This window comes from Mustelus asterias, chromosome 15 (assembly GCF_964213995.1).
Source record: "Mustelus asterias chromosome 15, sMusAst1.hap1.1, whole genome shotgun sequence".
Taxonomy (NCBI): domain Eukaryota; kingdom Metazoa; phylum Chordata; class Chondrichthyes; order Carcharhiniformes; family Triakidae; genus Mustelus; species Mustelus asterias.
Window position 1 is genome coordinate 99,117,728 of NC_135815.1, and position 15,743 is coordinate 99,133,470.

The 15,743-nt window shown below is 48.5% G+C and overlaps 1 protein-coding gene across 1 annotated transcript in view; it reads left to right on the top strand.

The window, feature by feature from the left end:
* The first annotated feature begins 7,011 nt into the window (after positions 1 to 7,011).
* Positions 7,012 to 15,743, top strand: part of LOC144504758 (uncharacterized) — a 46,113-nt gene continuing 37,381 nt past the window's right edge. The window contains exons 1-2 of the mRNA XM_078230502.1: positions 7,012 to 7,213; positions 7,378 to 7,428. Of these exons, the coding sequence (XP_078086628.1) occupies positions 7,012 to 7,213; positions 7,378 to 7,428 (253 nt within the window). The remainder of the gene's footprint in view (positions 7,214 to 7,377; positions 7,429 to 15,743) is intronic.

Sequence of the window (15,743 nt, forward strand, 5' to 3'; positions counted from 1 at the left end):
CAACAATCCCACCCAGGTCCTATCCCCGTTACCCCACGTATTTACCCTGCTAATCTCCCTGACACTAACGGGCAATTTATCATGATGAATTCACCTAACCAGCACGTCTTTGGACTGTGGGAGGAAACTGGAGCACCCGGAGGAAACCCACGGAGAGAATGTGCAAACTCCACACAGACAGTGACCCAAGCCAGGAATCAAACCCGGGTCCCTGGCACTGTGAGGCAGCAGTGTTAACCACTGTGCTACCGTGCTGCAACTAAAAGGCTTACCCCTTATCCTCAAACTATAGCCCCTAGTTCTGGACTCCCCCACCATTGGGAACATTCTTTCTGAATCCATCCTGTCTCACCCTGTTAGAATTTTGTCAGTTTCTCACTCTTCGAAGCTCCAGCGAATATAATCCCAACCGATTTAATCTCTCCTCATATGACAGACCTTCCATCCCAGGAATCAGGAAGAAGGAGGAGATGATGAGATGGAGGATCATTTATTCCGTGCTATTTACTGAAACCACAGGGCAGATCCAATTTGATCTCAATGCATTTAAAATATCCAATTCTAACACTGAAGTGTCTTTGGGAAATTAAGCTGTGCTCAACTGAGTGAAGCAAAAGAAGACAGTCGGATAAGTGAGACTTCAGGGGGAATTAGTGTGACCTCGGGCCTCGCTGGCACGTTAGGCCTGATGGCTCATAAAAGACTGGAGGTGAAAAACAATGTGCTCCCTGTCCAGAATGTAATAAGGATTCGGCTTCCAAGTGTGACCGTGATGAGTGAAAGAACAGTTCAATTTCATTTTACAAATGAGGTGTCAGTCATAGGGCTGCAGGGCTTCTTCATCCCTTAACATAATGAACCTTGTTAGTTTGATAAGCAGCGAATGTTGTGAGGTTTAACGGTGGTGTTATATATAGAGTCACGACGGGAGACAGCGGGACGCAGGAAAAATAATAAGCAACAAAAACAGAAAAATGCTGGAAAATCTTAGCAGGTCTGACAGCATTTGTGGGGAAAAGTGGGGCGGCACGGTAGCACAGTGGTTAGCACTGCTGCTTCACAGCTCCAGGGTCCCGGGTTCGATTCCCGGCTTGGGTCACTGTCTGTGTGGAGTTTGCACATTCTCCTCGTGTCTGCGTGGGTTTCCTCCGGGTGCTCCGGTTTCCTCCCACAGTCCAAAGATGTGCAGGTTAGGTTGATCGGCCAGGTTAAAAATTGCCCCTGAGATGCGGAGGTTAGAGGGATTAGCAGGTAAAATATGTGGGGGTAGGGCCTGGGTGGGATTGTGGTCGGTGCAGACTCGATGGGTCGAATGGCCTCCTTCTGCACTGTAGGGTTTCTATGATTTCTATGATAGAATAGAGCCAACATTTCGTCAGAGCCAATAATAAACCATTGTGTAACATTGGCTGTGCCAATCTCTAAGCTGGGTAAGACCTGGGTAAGTGGCGGCACGGTGGCACAGTGGTTAGCACTGCTGCCTCACAGCGCCAGGGACCCGGGTTCAATTCCCGGCTTGGGTCACTGTCTGTGCGGAGTTTGCACGTTCTCCCCGTGTCTGCGTGGGTTTCCTCCGGGTGCTCCGGTTTCCTCCCACAGTCTGAAAGACGTGCTGGTATGGTGCATTGGCCATGCTAAATTCTCCCTCAGTGTCTCCGAACAGGCGCCAGAGTGTGGCGACTAGGGGATTTTCACAGTGACTTCATTGCAGTGTTATTGTAAGCCTACTTGTGACTAATAAATAAACTTTACTTTTACTTAACTTTACCTGTCCTGTTGCCCAGTGGTCATTACCTCCTGCCTGGCCGACAAACTGTGCCCTTAAATCCTACCTTCCTGGGGAGTGAACACAGGGGAAAATTATAGATTACGGAGGAACTTTTCATTTGCAAGAACCATGCAACAATCTCTCATGTCCTACCCCCTGTAAACTAAAGTTTATTTATTAGTGCCACAAGTGGGCTTACATTAACACTGCAATGAAGTTACTGTGAAAATCCCCTAGTCGACACACTCCGGCGCCTGTTCGGGTACACTGAGGGAGAATTTAGCATGGCCAATGCATTGAACCAGTACGTCTTTCGGACTGTGGGAGGAAACTGGAGAACCCGGAGGAAACCCACATTGACACGGGGAGAACGTGCAGAGGAGGTGGCCATTCGGCCCTTCAAGCCTGTTCTATCATTAGATAAGATGGTCTAGTTGTGGTCTCAGCTCCCTTTGCCTGTCTCTCCCCCATAGCCCTTAACTCCCTTAAAAATCTAACTCAGCCTGGAATAAATTCAATGACCAGGTCACCACTGCTTTCTGAGGAAGAGACTTGCACAGATTGACATACAAGCATAGGAAATAGGAACAGGAGTAGGCCATTCGGCCCCTCAAGCACATTCAATAAGATCCTGGCTGACATGTTTGTGTTTTGAATTGCGTATTCCTGTCGACTTTCGATAGCTATTGATTCCCTTGTTGAACAAGAATGTTTCTCTCTCCGCCTTAACATTATCGAGTGACCCCGACTCTGCCGCCTTCTGAGGCAGAGTTCCAAAGACACACAACCCTCAGAGAAAATAATTCTCCTCACCTCCGTCCTAAAAGGTCTTTTAAAGCAGTGCCCCTTAGTCCCTGACTCACTCAGAAGAGGAAACATCCTTTCCACGTCCAACTTGTTTTATTCATTCGTGGGACATGGGCGTCGCTGGCTGGGCCAGCATTTATTGCCCATCCTGAGTTGCCCTTGAGAAGGTGGTGGTGAGCCGCCTTCTTGAATCGCTGCAATCCACGTGCTGTGGGTTGACCCACAATGCCATTAGGACATCTGAGTGGCTTGATGGGCCATTTCAGAGGGCAGTTGAGAGTCAGCCACTTTGCTGTGGCTCTGGAGTCACATGTAGGCCAGACCGAGTAAGGACGGCAGATTTCCTTCCCTAAAGGCATTAGTGAACCAGCTGGGATTTTCCGACAATGCTTTCATTGTCATCTTAATTCCAGATATTTTTTATTGAATTCAAGTTCCACCTTCTGCTGTGGCGGGATTCGAACCCGGGTCCCCAGAACATTAGCTGAGTCACTGGATTAATAGTCTAGTGATAATACCACTAGGCCATCACCTCCCCACATTGTAGATAAGTCTCCCCTGCTTAGTTGGGGCCAATGTTTGGAGACAGAACTCTCTTTCTTCGTATTTATACTCAGTTGATTTTCTCAAAGGCAGGACTACCCTTTGAATACTCCAGCAAGAATGAACTCTCATTCTCACTTCCACCAGGTGTCTGGCTTCCCACCTCTTCGGGGTGTTTTCGGTATTTTTGCCTGTTCTTTTTTCATGAGGGAATGTTTGTGTTTCAGAGCGCCGTTCCTTCCCATCCCGAGAGAAGCAATAACACCAGACAGCCGAGGAACAGTGGAGCTCAGCACCTTCCCCTGAAGTAAGAACACTGGCTTTCGTACCTAACGGTGGATTTCATTTTTATTTCTGCTTGATTGGTTTACTTACAGTTCCTGGGATTACACGGAGTTCTCCTCTTTGGTATTTATCATCACTCCGGGCATTCTGCATGTTCTACCGCCGTTTGTCATCATTATTGCTAAAATTAGATGAGTTTCTGTCTTCAAAAGCTATTACAATCCACTTAGTTTCTGCACGGTTCCAAACTGCAAACCACCTTGGCAGGATCTGTGCGTGACTCAGATTAGAGTCACATTCTTGGTTCTGAGTTGAGAAGGTTGTGGGCATAAATATCAAAGCTGGCATTTGTCCGCTGCACTGTCAGAGCTGCTGCCTTCGGAGGATGAGAGGTTAGATTAAGGCCTTGCGGGTGGGTATATAAGATCCCATGGGACAGTATTGAAGGGGCAGCATGGTGGCACAGTGGTTAGCACTGCTGCACCACAGCGCCAGGGACCCGGGTTTGATTCCCGACTTGGGTCACTGTGCGGAGTCTGCGCGTTCTTCCCGTGTCTGCATGGGTTTCCTCCGGGTGCTCCGGTTTCCTCCCACAGTCTGAAAGACGTGCTGGTTAGGTACATTGGCCGTGCTAAATTCTCCCTCAGTGTACCCGAACAGGCACCGGAGTGTGGCGACTAGGGGATTTTCACTGTAACTTCATTGCAGTGTTAATGTCAACCTACTTGTGACTAATAAATAAACTTTTAACTTTAAAAAAGAAGAGCAGGGGAGTTCTCCCTTCCATCCGGCCCAATATTCATTTCTTGTTCAACATCACAACAGCAGATGATCTGGCCATTATCAAGCTGCTGACTATGGGATCTTACTGTGTATGGCTTGGCTGCTGCCTGAGAATGATCAGATCAGAAATTACCAATGCCACGGGAAAAGCAGACCAAAGGGTTTAAGACTAATATGGAAGAGAGGAAGGCTAGGGAAAGAAAATAATCCCAGGGTTATCTCCTGGGGCGCCATGGTGGCACAATGGTTAGCACTGCTGCCTCACAGTGCCAGGGATCTGGGTTCGATTCCTGGCTTGGGTCACTGTCTGTGCGGAGTCTGCAAGTTCTCCCAGTGTCTGCGTGGGTTTCCTCCGGGTGCTCCAGTTTCCTCCCACAGTCTGAAAGACGTGCATTGACCTGAACAGGCACCGGAGTGTGGCGACTAGGGGAATTTCACAGTAAATTCATTGCAGTGTTAATGTAAGCCTTACTTGTGACTAATAACTAAACTTTACTTTTGACACAACCGACCATGTTTCTGTCCTGACCATGATCGTGATGAAAGGTGGAGCAGGCTTGAAGGGCCAAATGGCCTCCTCCTGCTCCCAGCTTCTTTGTTTCTATGACTAGATTTACATGGCTTGTGATTGAGTTTGTCGGCAACTTTTTGGACTGGCAACATGTTACACAGCAGAGGAGAGGAACCGTTTGTGTATTTGTGTAACGGGACTTCCCAGTCCAGCTTCCACCTTATCTTAAGGATTCAGACCAAGTCACAGCTGAAGGAGCCGGATTTTGTATTTGATGAGTGAACTCAGATTCGATTAGTTTGTCCAAACTAATTGGGTTCAACATCCAATTGATCAATTGCTTGACTCCCACAGTTGAGTGCTTCACGACATCTTAAATGAATGTTTAATTGACATTTTTATTGGGGTCTGCGTGAGGACATTCAAAAGTTAAGCTTGAGGAGGGATCAGACTCCAGTATTTGAACTCAGTCCACCAAGCACAGAATTGTATCTCAAAATCCCCTAACATTTTTCAGTTCACTGCCTCATCTGGTAGATCACTCCAAATATTTATTTCCCATTGGGATAACCGTCCTTTTACAAATCCACGTCAAAGTTACTTTTCGTGAATTAAATGAATGACCTTTTATAACATTTTGAATTCACCTTTTTCAGTGCAATTTAATACTTCCCATACCCCAGGAGGTCTCCTGTTAACCTTCTCTCTGGCCAACAGGAGTGTAAATTTCTCTGATATTTCATCACGATTCTCGGATCGTTATTTGGGATAATAGCCGCTACTGTTATGGTGCAACACATTCCACGTCTGTAAGGGGAATCTGTCTGCACATGGGTGGGTGGCGGAGGGGTGGGGGATGGGGGGGAGGGTGCTGGTGGGGGTTGGTGAAGGAGGGGTTTGATTGGGATAGGATGAAATCGTTTGATGTTCCTTGTTCAAAGGCACACAGTGCCTGATTGAGGTCCCTGGCATCGGGAACTGGGATGCTCACCCCTTGCCCTTCACCCCCTTGCTCACGACCCATGACCCATTCTCCACGACCCCTATCCCACAATGCTCGCCTTTCTCCAGGGATCCCACAATGCACCCTGGTGAAGGCGCAAATGGCAGACAAGTCTCGTTTTCAACTCCTGTTCTTCCAATTGTCATTGCCCGTTTTGCCAACTATAATTGGCCCTCCTCCCACTGTCCTTTCTGTGTCCTCTCAGCTCCCTCACTCCTGTCTCTGCCCTACGTTCTCTCTCCTCTGTGTCATCTTCCTTCTCCTCTTTCGCTGTCCTTGCTCCTGTGTCTATCCTTGCTCTTCTCTCTATCCTCTCTCTGCCTATCCTCTCTCACTCTATCCTCTCCCAATTCTGTCTATCTTCACTCGTCTCTCTATCCTCTCTCTATCTTTTCTCTTCTGTCTATCCTCTCTCTATCTATCCTCTGTCTATTCTCTTTCTATCCTCTCTCTGTCTATCCTCTCTCCTCTCTCTATCCTCTCTCTGCCTACCCTCTCTCACTCTATCCTCTCTCTATCTTGTCTATCTTCACTCGTCTCTCCATTCTCTCTCCTCTCTCTATCTTCTCTCCTTTGTCTATCCTCTCTCTGTCTATCCTCTCGCTGTCTATCCTCTCTCTCTCTGTCTATCCTCTCTCCTCTTCTATCCTCTCTCCTCTGTCTTCCTTTTCCCATGTCCTCTCTCCCCAGCATCCATACAAGGTGAGGTGAGTTGTCTGGTTCTCTGAGGTGGGAGAGCTCTCTCTGCTGTAGGGACAGCAATAGCAACTGGCCAAACATACTCTCAGGGGTTGTAAGGGCCAAATATTTGGATGATGTCAGGTATTTTCAGCTGTGTTTGATCAGTGCCAATTCTGGGCCTGTTTAATTAAAGTTTAAAGTTTATTTATTAGTGTCACAAGTCGGCTTACATTGACATTACAATGAAGTTACTGTGAAAATCCCCTGGTCGCCACACTCCGGCGCCTGTTCAGGTAACACTGAGGGAGAATTTAGCACGGCCAATGCACCTAACCAGCACATCTTTCGGACTGTGGGAGGAAACTGGAGCACCCGGAGGAAACCCACGCAGACACGGGGAGAACGTGCAGACTCTGCACAGACAGTGACCCAAGCCGGGAATCGAACCTGGGTCCCTGGCGCTGCGAGGCAGCGGTGCTAACCACTGTGCCACCGTGCCGCCCACATAATGGAGGCTGGCATGTCTCTATCCCTGATTGTCAGTAACTGTTAGCCGAGAGTAATGCAGCAGCAGCCTGCACTAAGCTGCGTGTAGTTCCGCCTGTCATGATATTCCTCCCCTCATGATCAATGCATTTCCAAAGCAGCAGGTACCTTCGGAGTTCTCAGATGTTTACAAGGACAGAGCAGCTCAGCAGAGCTGCAAAGGCCCACTCGCAGAGAACCAGCGAGGACAAAATAATGCTTCCGTCATCATCTGTCAGTGGGAGTCCATTGCTGCCTCCTCGCATGTCTATACCTCAGGGACGGGCCTACTTGGCAAGAGGATGGGGTAAGATTCTAAGTATAGCGCTGTGACCTTCAAGTTCCAACTGATTGTGCGAGTCTGTGACTTTGGTTAACCGTTTAATACCTTGCGCCACTTCATATCTGCAAATATTGTCTAGCTACAGTCATATTGCATTAGTAACACTTCAACCTCAAATTCCCTTTAAGGTTTCGTCAGAACCCAAGACTTCCAGTGTTCCTGGGCCAGGCCGAGCAAGGGTGAGAAAGATAAACATTTAGCATCATCAAATGTTGGCCTTCATTGTGAGAGGTTTCGAGTACAGGAGCAGGGATGTGTTGTTGCGATTACACAGGGCCTTGGTGAGGCCACACCTAGAGTATTGTGTGCAGTTTTGGTCTCCTTTTCTGAGGAAGGATGTTCTTGCTCTGGAGGGAGTGCAGCGAAGGTTTACCAGGCTGATTCTGGGGATGGCGGGACTGATGTATGAGGAGAGATTGACTCGGTTAGGATTGTTTTCGCTGGAGTTCAGACGAATGAGGGGGGATCTCAAAGAGACTGATAAAATTCTAACAGGACTAGACAGGGTAGATGCAGGGAGGATATTCCCGGTGGTGGGGGGAGTCCAGAACCAGGGGTCACAGTCTGAGGATTCGGGGTCGACCACTGAGGGATGGAGATGAGGAGACATTTCTTCATCCAAAGAGTGGTGAGCCTGTGGAATTCATTACCACAGGAAGTAGTTGATGCCAAAACATTGAATGTATTCAAGAGGCGGCTGGATATAGCACTTGGGGCGAATGGGGTCAAAGGTTATGGGGGGAAAGCAGGATTAGACTATCGAGTTGGATGATCAGCCATGATTGTGATGAATGGTGGAGCAGGCTCGAAGGGCCAAATGGCCTCTTCCTGCTCCTATCTTCTCTGTTTCTATGTAAATGGGCCCCAATTGGAGGGTTTCCAAGCCAGAGAATCTCTTCCTCTAAAGGACAGTGATTAGTAAAATAACCGGGCTCAGCTCTCCCTGTACACAGAGCACCAATGAGGGAGGAGGGACGCACTGGGGTGAAGGCCAAAACATCTTCCTCTTCGCTCACTCAGGTGGGGGCCAGAGACGGGTTCAATGCGCTCCCACTGACCCTCCCAGGGTGAAATGAGAAGCAGTGTACATGGCCCCTGTGATTGTCCTCCCCCCACCCCCGGACAGTACCAGTGGATTCCCGAGGCCTTAGAGTTTGGGCATCAGCTCATTATTATGCACAGGCCCCGAGGGCAGATTAGGATCACAAAGAATGTAGAAGTGTTGGGAGTGAAGAACTGAACATGGGCAAAACATTCAGTGATTCGAATAGTTATAGGAGAGTGGCCAATTAATGGTCCCTTAAGCGCCGCTCTGTGCCTCTGCTGGCGTTTTACCAGCAGTGAATGGGGCCCTCCACCTTATGCAGACACTACCCCAGGGATCTCCCGTACTGTCCGGGGGGGGGGGCGGGGGCGGGGGTGCGTGGGGGGGCAGCCATGGGGGTCATGCACACTGCTCCTCATGCTGACCCTCGTGGGGTCTGTGGGAACACATTGAACCCGTCTCTGGTCTCCGTCTGAGTGAGTGAGCTGGTAGATGGAGGAGGGAGAGAGATAGAATCATAGAATCCCTCCAGTGCAGAAGGAGGCCAATCGGCCCATCGAGTCTGCACCGACCACAATCTCACCCTGGCCCTATCCCCATAACCCCACGTATTTACCCTGCTAATCCCCCTGACACTAAGGGGCAATTTTGCATGGCCAATCAACCTAGCCCGCACATCTTTGACCAGTGGAAGGAAGCCAGAGCACTCGGAGGAAACCCACGCAGACACGGAGAGAACGTGCAAACTCCACACAGACAGTGACCCAAGATGCCTCAGCTTACACCCCTCTCATCGCTCCTCCCTCATTGGCACTCAATGTAAGGGAAGTGAGCTGAGCCAGATTATTTTATTCGTATGTGAGGGATCCACCTGATCAGGCACCTGATTAGTTAGTTTATTAGTTTAATTATTAGTCACAAGTAGGCTTACATTAACACTGCAATGAAGTTACTGTGAAAATCCCCTAGTCGCCACACTCTGGTGCCTGTTCGGGTAACACTGAGGGAGAATTTAGCATGGCCAATGCACCCTAACCAGCATGTCTTTCGGACTGTAGGAGGAAACTGGAGCACTCGGATGAAACCCACGCAGACATGGGGAGAACGTGCAGACTCCGCACAGACAGTGACCCAAGCCGGGAATTGAACCTGGGTCCCTAGCGCCGTGAGGCAGCAGTGCTAACCACTGCGCCACCGTGCCGCCCCCACCTTGTGACCCACAGAGGGTACCCTTGACACCACAGGTCACCCCCGTGGAAACACCAACCCCTGTCCTCACCAATCATTCCCCCACCCCCACCCCCGCCCCCCTCAACGCCAGCACCCATGTGACTGGCCCCTATTGAAGGAGCGGCACGGTGGCACAGTGGTTACCACTGCTGCCTCACAGCACTAGGGACCTGGGTTCGATTCCCGGCTCAGGTCACTGGCTGTGTGGAGTCTGCACGCTCTCCCCGTGTCTGGGTTTCCTCCGGTTTCCTCCCACAGTCCAAAAGACGTGCTGGTTTGGGTGGATTGGCCGTGCTAAATTCTCCCTCAGTGTACCCGAACAGGCGCCGGAGTGTGGCGACTAGGGAATTTTCGCAGTAACTTCATTGCAGTGTTAATGTAAGCCAACATGTGACAATAATAAATAAACTTAAACAAACAGGGGCGAGGTGAGGCTATGGATGAGTTGGAAACAAGGGTGATAATTTCAAAATTCAGGTATTGCAAGACAGGGAGACAATAGGTCAGTGAGAACAGAATGATGGACATCATGATTCATTGTGTTCTTTAATCTGCCATCCACATGCAACTAATGAGTGTCAGCTCCCATTTTTCAAGCATTTTCTGAGCTAGTGCGATGACAATAATCTCTCCCTCAATGTCAACAAAACGAAGGAGATTGTCATCGGCTTCAGGAAGTGCAGTGGAGAACATGCTCCTGTCTACATCAACGGGGACAAAGTGGAAATGGTCGAGAGCTTCAAGTTTTTAGGAGTCCAGATCACCAACAACCTGTCCTGGTCCCCTCATGCCGGTACTACTGTTAAGAAAGGCCACCAACGTCTCTACTTTCTCAGAAGACTAAGGAAATTCGGCATGTCAGCTACGATTCTCACCAACTTTTACAGATGCATGGAAAGCATTCTTTCTGTTTGTATCACAGCTTGGTATGGCCCCTGCTCGACCCAAGACTGCAAGAAACTACAAAAGGCCGTGAATGTAGCCCAATCCATCACGCAAACCAGCCTCCCATCCCAAGTGTAGACTCTGTCTGCAGTTCCCGCTGCCTAGGAAAAGCAGCCAGCAGAGTCAAGGGCCCCACGCACCCCGGACATTCTCTCTTCCACCTTCTTCCATCGGGAAAAAGTTACAAAAGTCTGAGGTCACATACCAACTGACTCAAGAACAGCTTCTTCCCTGCTGCTGTCAGACCTTTGAATGGACCTACCTTATGTCAAGTTGATCTTTCTCTACACCCTAGCTATGACTGTAACACTACATTCTGCACTCTCTCCTTTCCTTTTCTATAAAGGGTATGCTTTGTCAGTATAGCGCGCAAGAAACAATACTTTTCACTGTATACTAATACATGTAACAATAATAAATCAAATCATTAATAACACTGGGTTGCTTGTACAAACATTGTCAGGGAACCATGTGCAGGACAATCCTAACATCATTTAGATATTTTCGTGTGTCTCCCACCAGTTTCGGGCCGGCTGTTTGAATCTCCACAAACTGCGGGCCCACCGACGGTGCAGATGACCTGAGCAGATGATCTGCTGTCTTGGGGAAGCAGAAACCATTAGTTAAATCAATTAATGCTGGATCAGTCAACATTTAAATTAAAAAGGGATTGAAAATTGCGCAGGTTAAATATAGTTAGAGATAATTTCACACAGAGCCTGAAGTGATTTCAGAAATGTCACGCCAGGAGAGGCAGCTGGTGAAGGGTGACTATTAGAATGTACAGTCAGAGGTCTATTTTCAGCCTCTGCCTGAGTCACTCCCAGTGCTTCTTCTTTCTTAAATGTGCTGGTACAAAATCCTCACAAAGTGTACAGATTTGAATAAGTTCATCTCAGCTGAAGGACGGCACAGTGGCGCAGTGGTTAGCACTGCTGTCTCACAGCGCCAGGGACCCGGGTTCAATTCCCGGCCTCGGGTCACTGTCTGTGTTGAGTTTGCACATTCTCCCCGTGTCTGTGTGGGTTTCCTCCGGGTGCTCCGGTTTCCTCCCACAGTCCAAAGTTGTGCGGGTTTAGGTGGATTGGCCATGCTAAATTGTTCCTTCGTGTCCAAAGATGTGCAGGTTAGGTGAATTGGCCATGCTAAATTGCCCCTTAGTGTCCAAAGATGTGTAGGTTAGGTGGATTGGCCATGCTGAATTGCCCCTTAGTGTCCAAAGATGTGCACATTAGGTGCATTGGCCATGCTAAATTGCCCCTTAGTATCCCAAGATGTGCAGGTTAGTTGGATTGGCCATGCTAAATTGCCCCTTAGTGTCCCAAGATGTGCAGGTTAGTTGGATTGGCCATGCTAACTTGCCTCCTAGTGTCCAAAGATATGCAGGTTTAGGTGAATTGGCCATGCTAAATTGCCCCTTAGTGTCCAAAGATGTGTAGGTTAGGTGGATTGGCCATGCTAAATTGCCCCTTAGTGTCCAAAGATGTGTAGGTTATGAGGATCATCCATGATAAATGTGTGGGGTTACGGGGATAGGGCCTCGGTAGGATGCTCTGTTGTTGGTGCAGACTCAATGGACCGAATGGCCTCCTTCTGCACTGTAGGGTTTCTATTATTTCTATTAAGTGAGATGCTTAAATTAGCATCAGCAACTTTGGTGAGAAAGGACAAAAGAATTAGCTGGAGCTCACCCTACTTGCACCACGGTGCGGCATGGTGGCACAGTGGTTAGCACTGCTGCCTCACAGCTCGAGGGACCCGGGTTCAATTCCCGGTTTGGATCACTCTCTGTGCAGAGTTTGCACATTCTCCATGTGTCTGCTCCGGTTTCCTCCCACAGTCCAAAGATATGCAGGTTATGTTGATTGACCATGCTAAATTGCCCCTTAGTGTCAGGGGGACCAGCTAGAGTGAATATGTAAGGTTAAGGGGCTAGGGCCTTGGTGGGATTGTGGTCAGTGCAGACTCGATGGGCTGAATGGCCTCCTTCTGCACTGTAGGGATTCTATGATTCTAAGATTACAGTAATGCAGGTAAAATATCAGGGAATACATTTGGGTGGTGTTGATTGAGCAATGAATCTTGGCCAGGGTACCATGACAACAAACACAAATGAACTAGACCATGAGCAGACAGAGCTATGGTCTAATGTTAATTCCTAAAGACAGCACTTCCTTCACTGTTGAAATGAAATGTCCAGCTAGATCAGTGTAATGCGTATAACAACAGCCTGTAGTTGTATCGTGCTCTTAACATGGACAGAGACGTCTCAAAGTGCTTGAGACTGATATTCAGAAAAAGAGGTTAATGGAAAACAGGTGAACAGATTGAACCAAAAACAGAAAAATGCTGGAAAATCTCAGCAGGCCTGACAGCATCTGTGGAGAGAGAATAGAGCCAACGTTTCGAGTCTGGATGACCCTTCGTCAGAGCTGAAGACGAGAAAATTTGAACAGGATTTATACTGTGAGGGTCGATGGAGACGGGAGAGGTTCCGGAGGATTGGAGGATTGCAGATGTGGTCCCTATATTCAAGAAAGGGAACAGGGACAGCCCGGGAAATTACCGACCGGTGAGTCTAACCTCAGTGGTTGGTAAGTTGATGGAGAGGATCCTGAGAGACAGGATTTATGATCATCTAGAGAAGTTTAGTATGATCAAAAGTAGTCAGCACGGCTTTGTCAAGGGCAGGTCGTGCCTTACGAGCCTGGTTGAGTTCTTTGAAAATGTGACCAAACACATTGACGAAGGAAGAGCGGTGGATGTGGTCTATATGGACTTCAGCAAGGCGTTCGATAAGGTCCCCCATGCAAGACTTCTTGAGAAAGTGAGAGGGCATGGGATCCAAGGGGCTGTTGCCTTGTGGATCCAGAACTGGCTTGCCTGCAGAAGGCAGAGAGTGGCTGTGGAGGGGTCTTTCTCTGCATGGAGGTCAGTGACCAGTGGAGTGCCCCAGGGATCTGTTCTGGGACCCTTGCTGTTTGTCATTTTCATAAATGACCTGGATGAGGAAGTGGAGGGATGGGTTGGTAAGTTTGCTGACGACACCAAGGTAGGTGGTGTTGTGGATAGTTTGGAGGGATGTCAGAAGTTGCAGCGAGACATAGATAGAATGCAAGACTGGGCGGAGAAGTGGCAGATGGACTTCAACCCGGATAAGTGTGTGGTGATCCATTTTGGCAGATCCAATGGGATGAAGCAGCAGTATAATATGAAGGGTACCATTCTTAGCAGTGTAGAGGATCAGAAGGACCTTGGGGTCCGGGTCCATAGGACTCTTAAATCGGCCTCGCAGGTGGAGGATGCGGTCAAGAAGGCGTACGGCGTACTAGCCTTCATTAATCGAGGGATTGAGTTTAGGAGTCGGGAGATAATGCTGCAGCTTTATAGGACCCTGGTTAGACCCCACTTGGAGTACTGCGCGCAGTTCTGGTCACCTCATTACAGGAAAGATGTTGAAGCCATTGAAAGGGTGCAGAGGAGATTTACAAGGATGTTGCCTGGATTGGGGGGCATGCCTTATGAGGATAGGTTGAGGGAGCTTGGTCTCTTCTCCCTGGAGAGACGAAGGATGAGAGGTGACCTGATAGAGGTTTACAAGATGTTGAGAGGTCTGGATAGGGTAGACTCTCAGAGGCTATTTCCAAGGGCTGAAATGGTTGCTACGAGAGGACACAGGTTTAAGGTGCTGGGGGGTAGGTACAGAGGAGATGTCAGGGGTAAGTTTTTCACTCAGAGGGTGGTGGGTGAGTGGAATCGGCTGACGTCGGTGGTGGTGGAGGCAAACTCGTTGGGGTCTTTTAAGAGACTTCTGGATGAGTACATGGGATTTAATGGGATTGAGGGCTATAGATAGGCCTAGAGGTAGGGATATGATCAGCGCAACTTGTGGGCCGAAGGGCCTGTTTGTGCTGTGGCTTTCTATGTTCTATGTTCTATGTAATTGATAGGGACGGTAAAGACAAAAAGACAAAGGGGATGTAAGTGGTGATGCTAAAGGCTAGGAATGGGGGTAATAGCGTCCATTAAGAGATCAGTAAGGAGTCTCACAACACCGGGTTAAAGTCCAACAGGTTTATTAGGCTTTAACCTAGTGTTGTGAGACTTCTTATTGTGCCCATCCCAGTTCAACGCCAGCATCGCCACATCATTAAGAGATCGGAATGGCAGAACAAAGATGTAAGATATAGTAATGCGGCATATAGCTCCAGCGAGGTGGGGGGGTGGTGATTGGGGGTGATGAAATAAGATGGAAAGCAAGATTTTAGAAGTGGAAACTCGAGTACTTAAAGTGGGAACTCAAACTGCTATTCTCTCTCCACAGATGTTGTCAGACCTGCTGAGATTTTCCAGCATTTTCTGTTTTTGTTTCAGATTCCAGCATCCGCAGTATTTTATCTTTATTGTATGAATAGATTTCATGGGCGAACAGTTCTGGAAAGGAAGAAGAAAAATCAAACAGCATTTATATAGCGCCTTTGGATCTTCTGTGTCTACCTGCACAGACAGAAGTGCCTCAGTTTAATTCTTCAGTTGAAATAAGGGCATCCCCAACACTGCAGCGCTGCCACAGTACTGCGCTGGGATGTCAGCCCAGGTAGAGCTTCAGCAAACGTATTAAGAAGAAAAGCCATTTTTAAAGTGCAGTCAAAAAAGAGACTTTATCTCGGATAACTATTCAACTAGCTCATTTTGAGGAGAATTACATTTTAGCTCATAGACATTTTGCCTAATGTTGTTTTGGCAAATTCACCCTCCATTTATGAAGTTGGACTTCTAAAACTGTATCCCTTCATGTAGAATCATAGAATCATAGGATCCCTACAGTGCAGGAGGAGGCCATTTGGCCCATCGAGCCTGCACCAACAACAATCCCACCCAGGCCCTACCCCTATCACTCCATGTATTTATCCTTCTTATCACCCTGACACTAAGGGGCAATTTAACATGGTCAATCCACCCAACATGCACATCTGTGGAATGTGGGAGGAAACTCGAACACCCGGAGGAAACCCACGCAGGCAGAAGGAAATCTGCCATCCTTACCTAGTCTGGCCGACACGTGACTCCAGAGACACAACAATGTGGTTGACTCTTAACGGCCCTCTAACCTAGCAAGCCACTCAATTCAAGGAGGTCATTCCGGCATTGGTGGCACAGTGGTTAGCACTGCTGCCTCACAGTGCCAGGGAGCTGGGTTCGATTTCCAGCTTAGGTGACTGTGTGGAGTTTGCACGTTCTCCCCGTGTCTGCGTGCGTTTCCTCCGGGTGCTC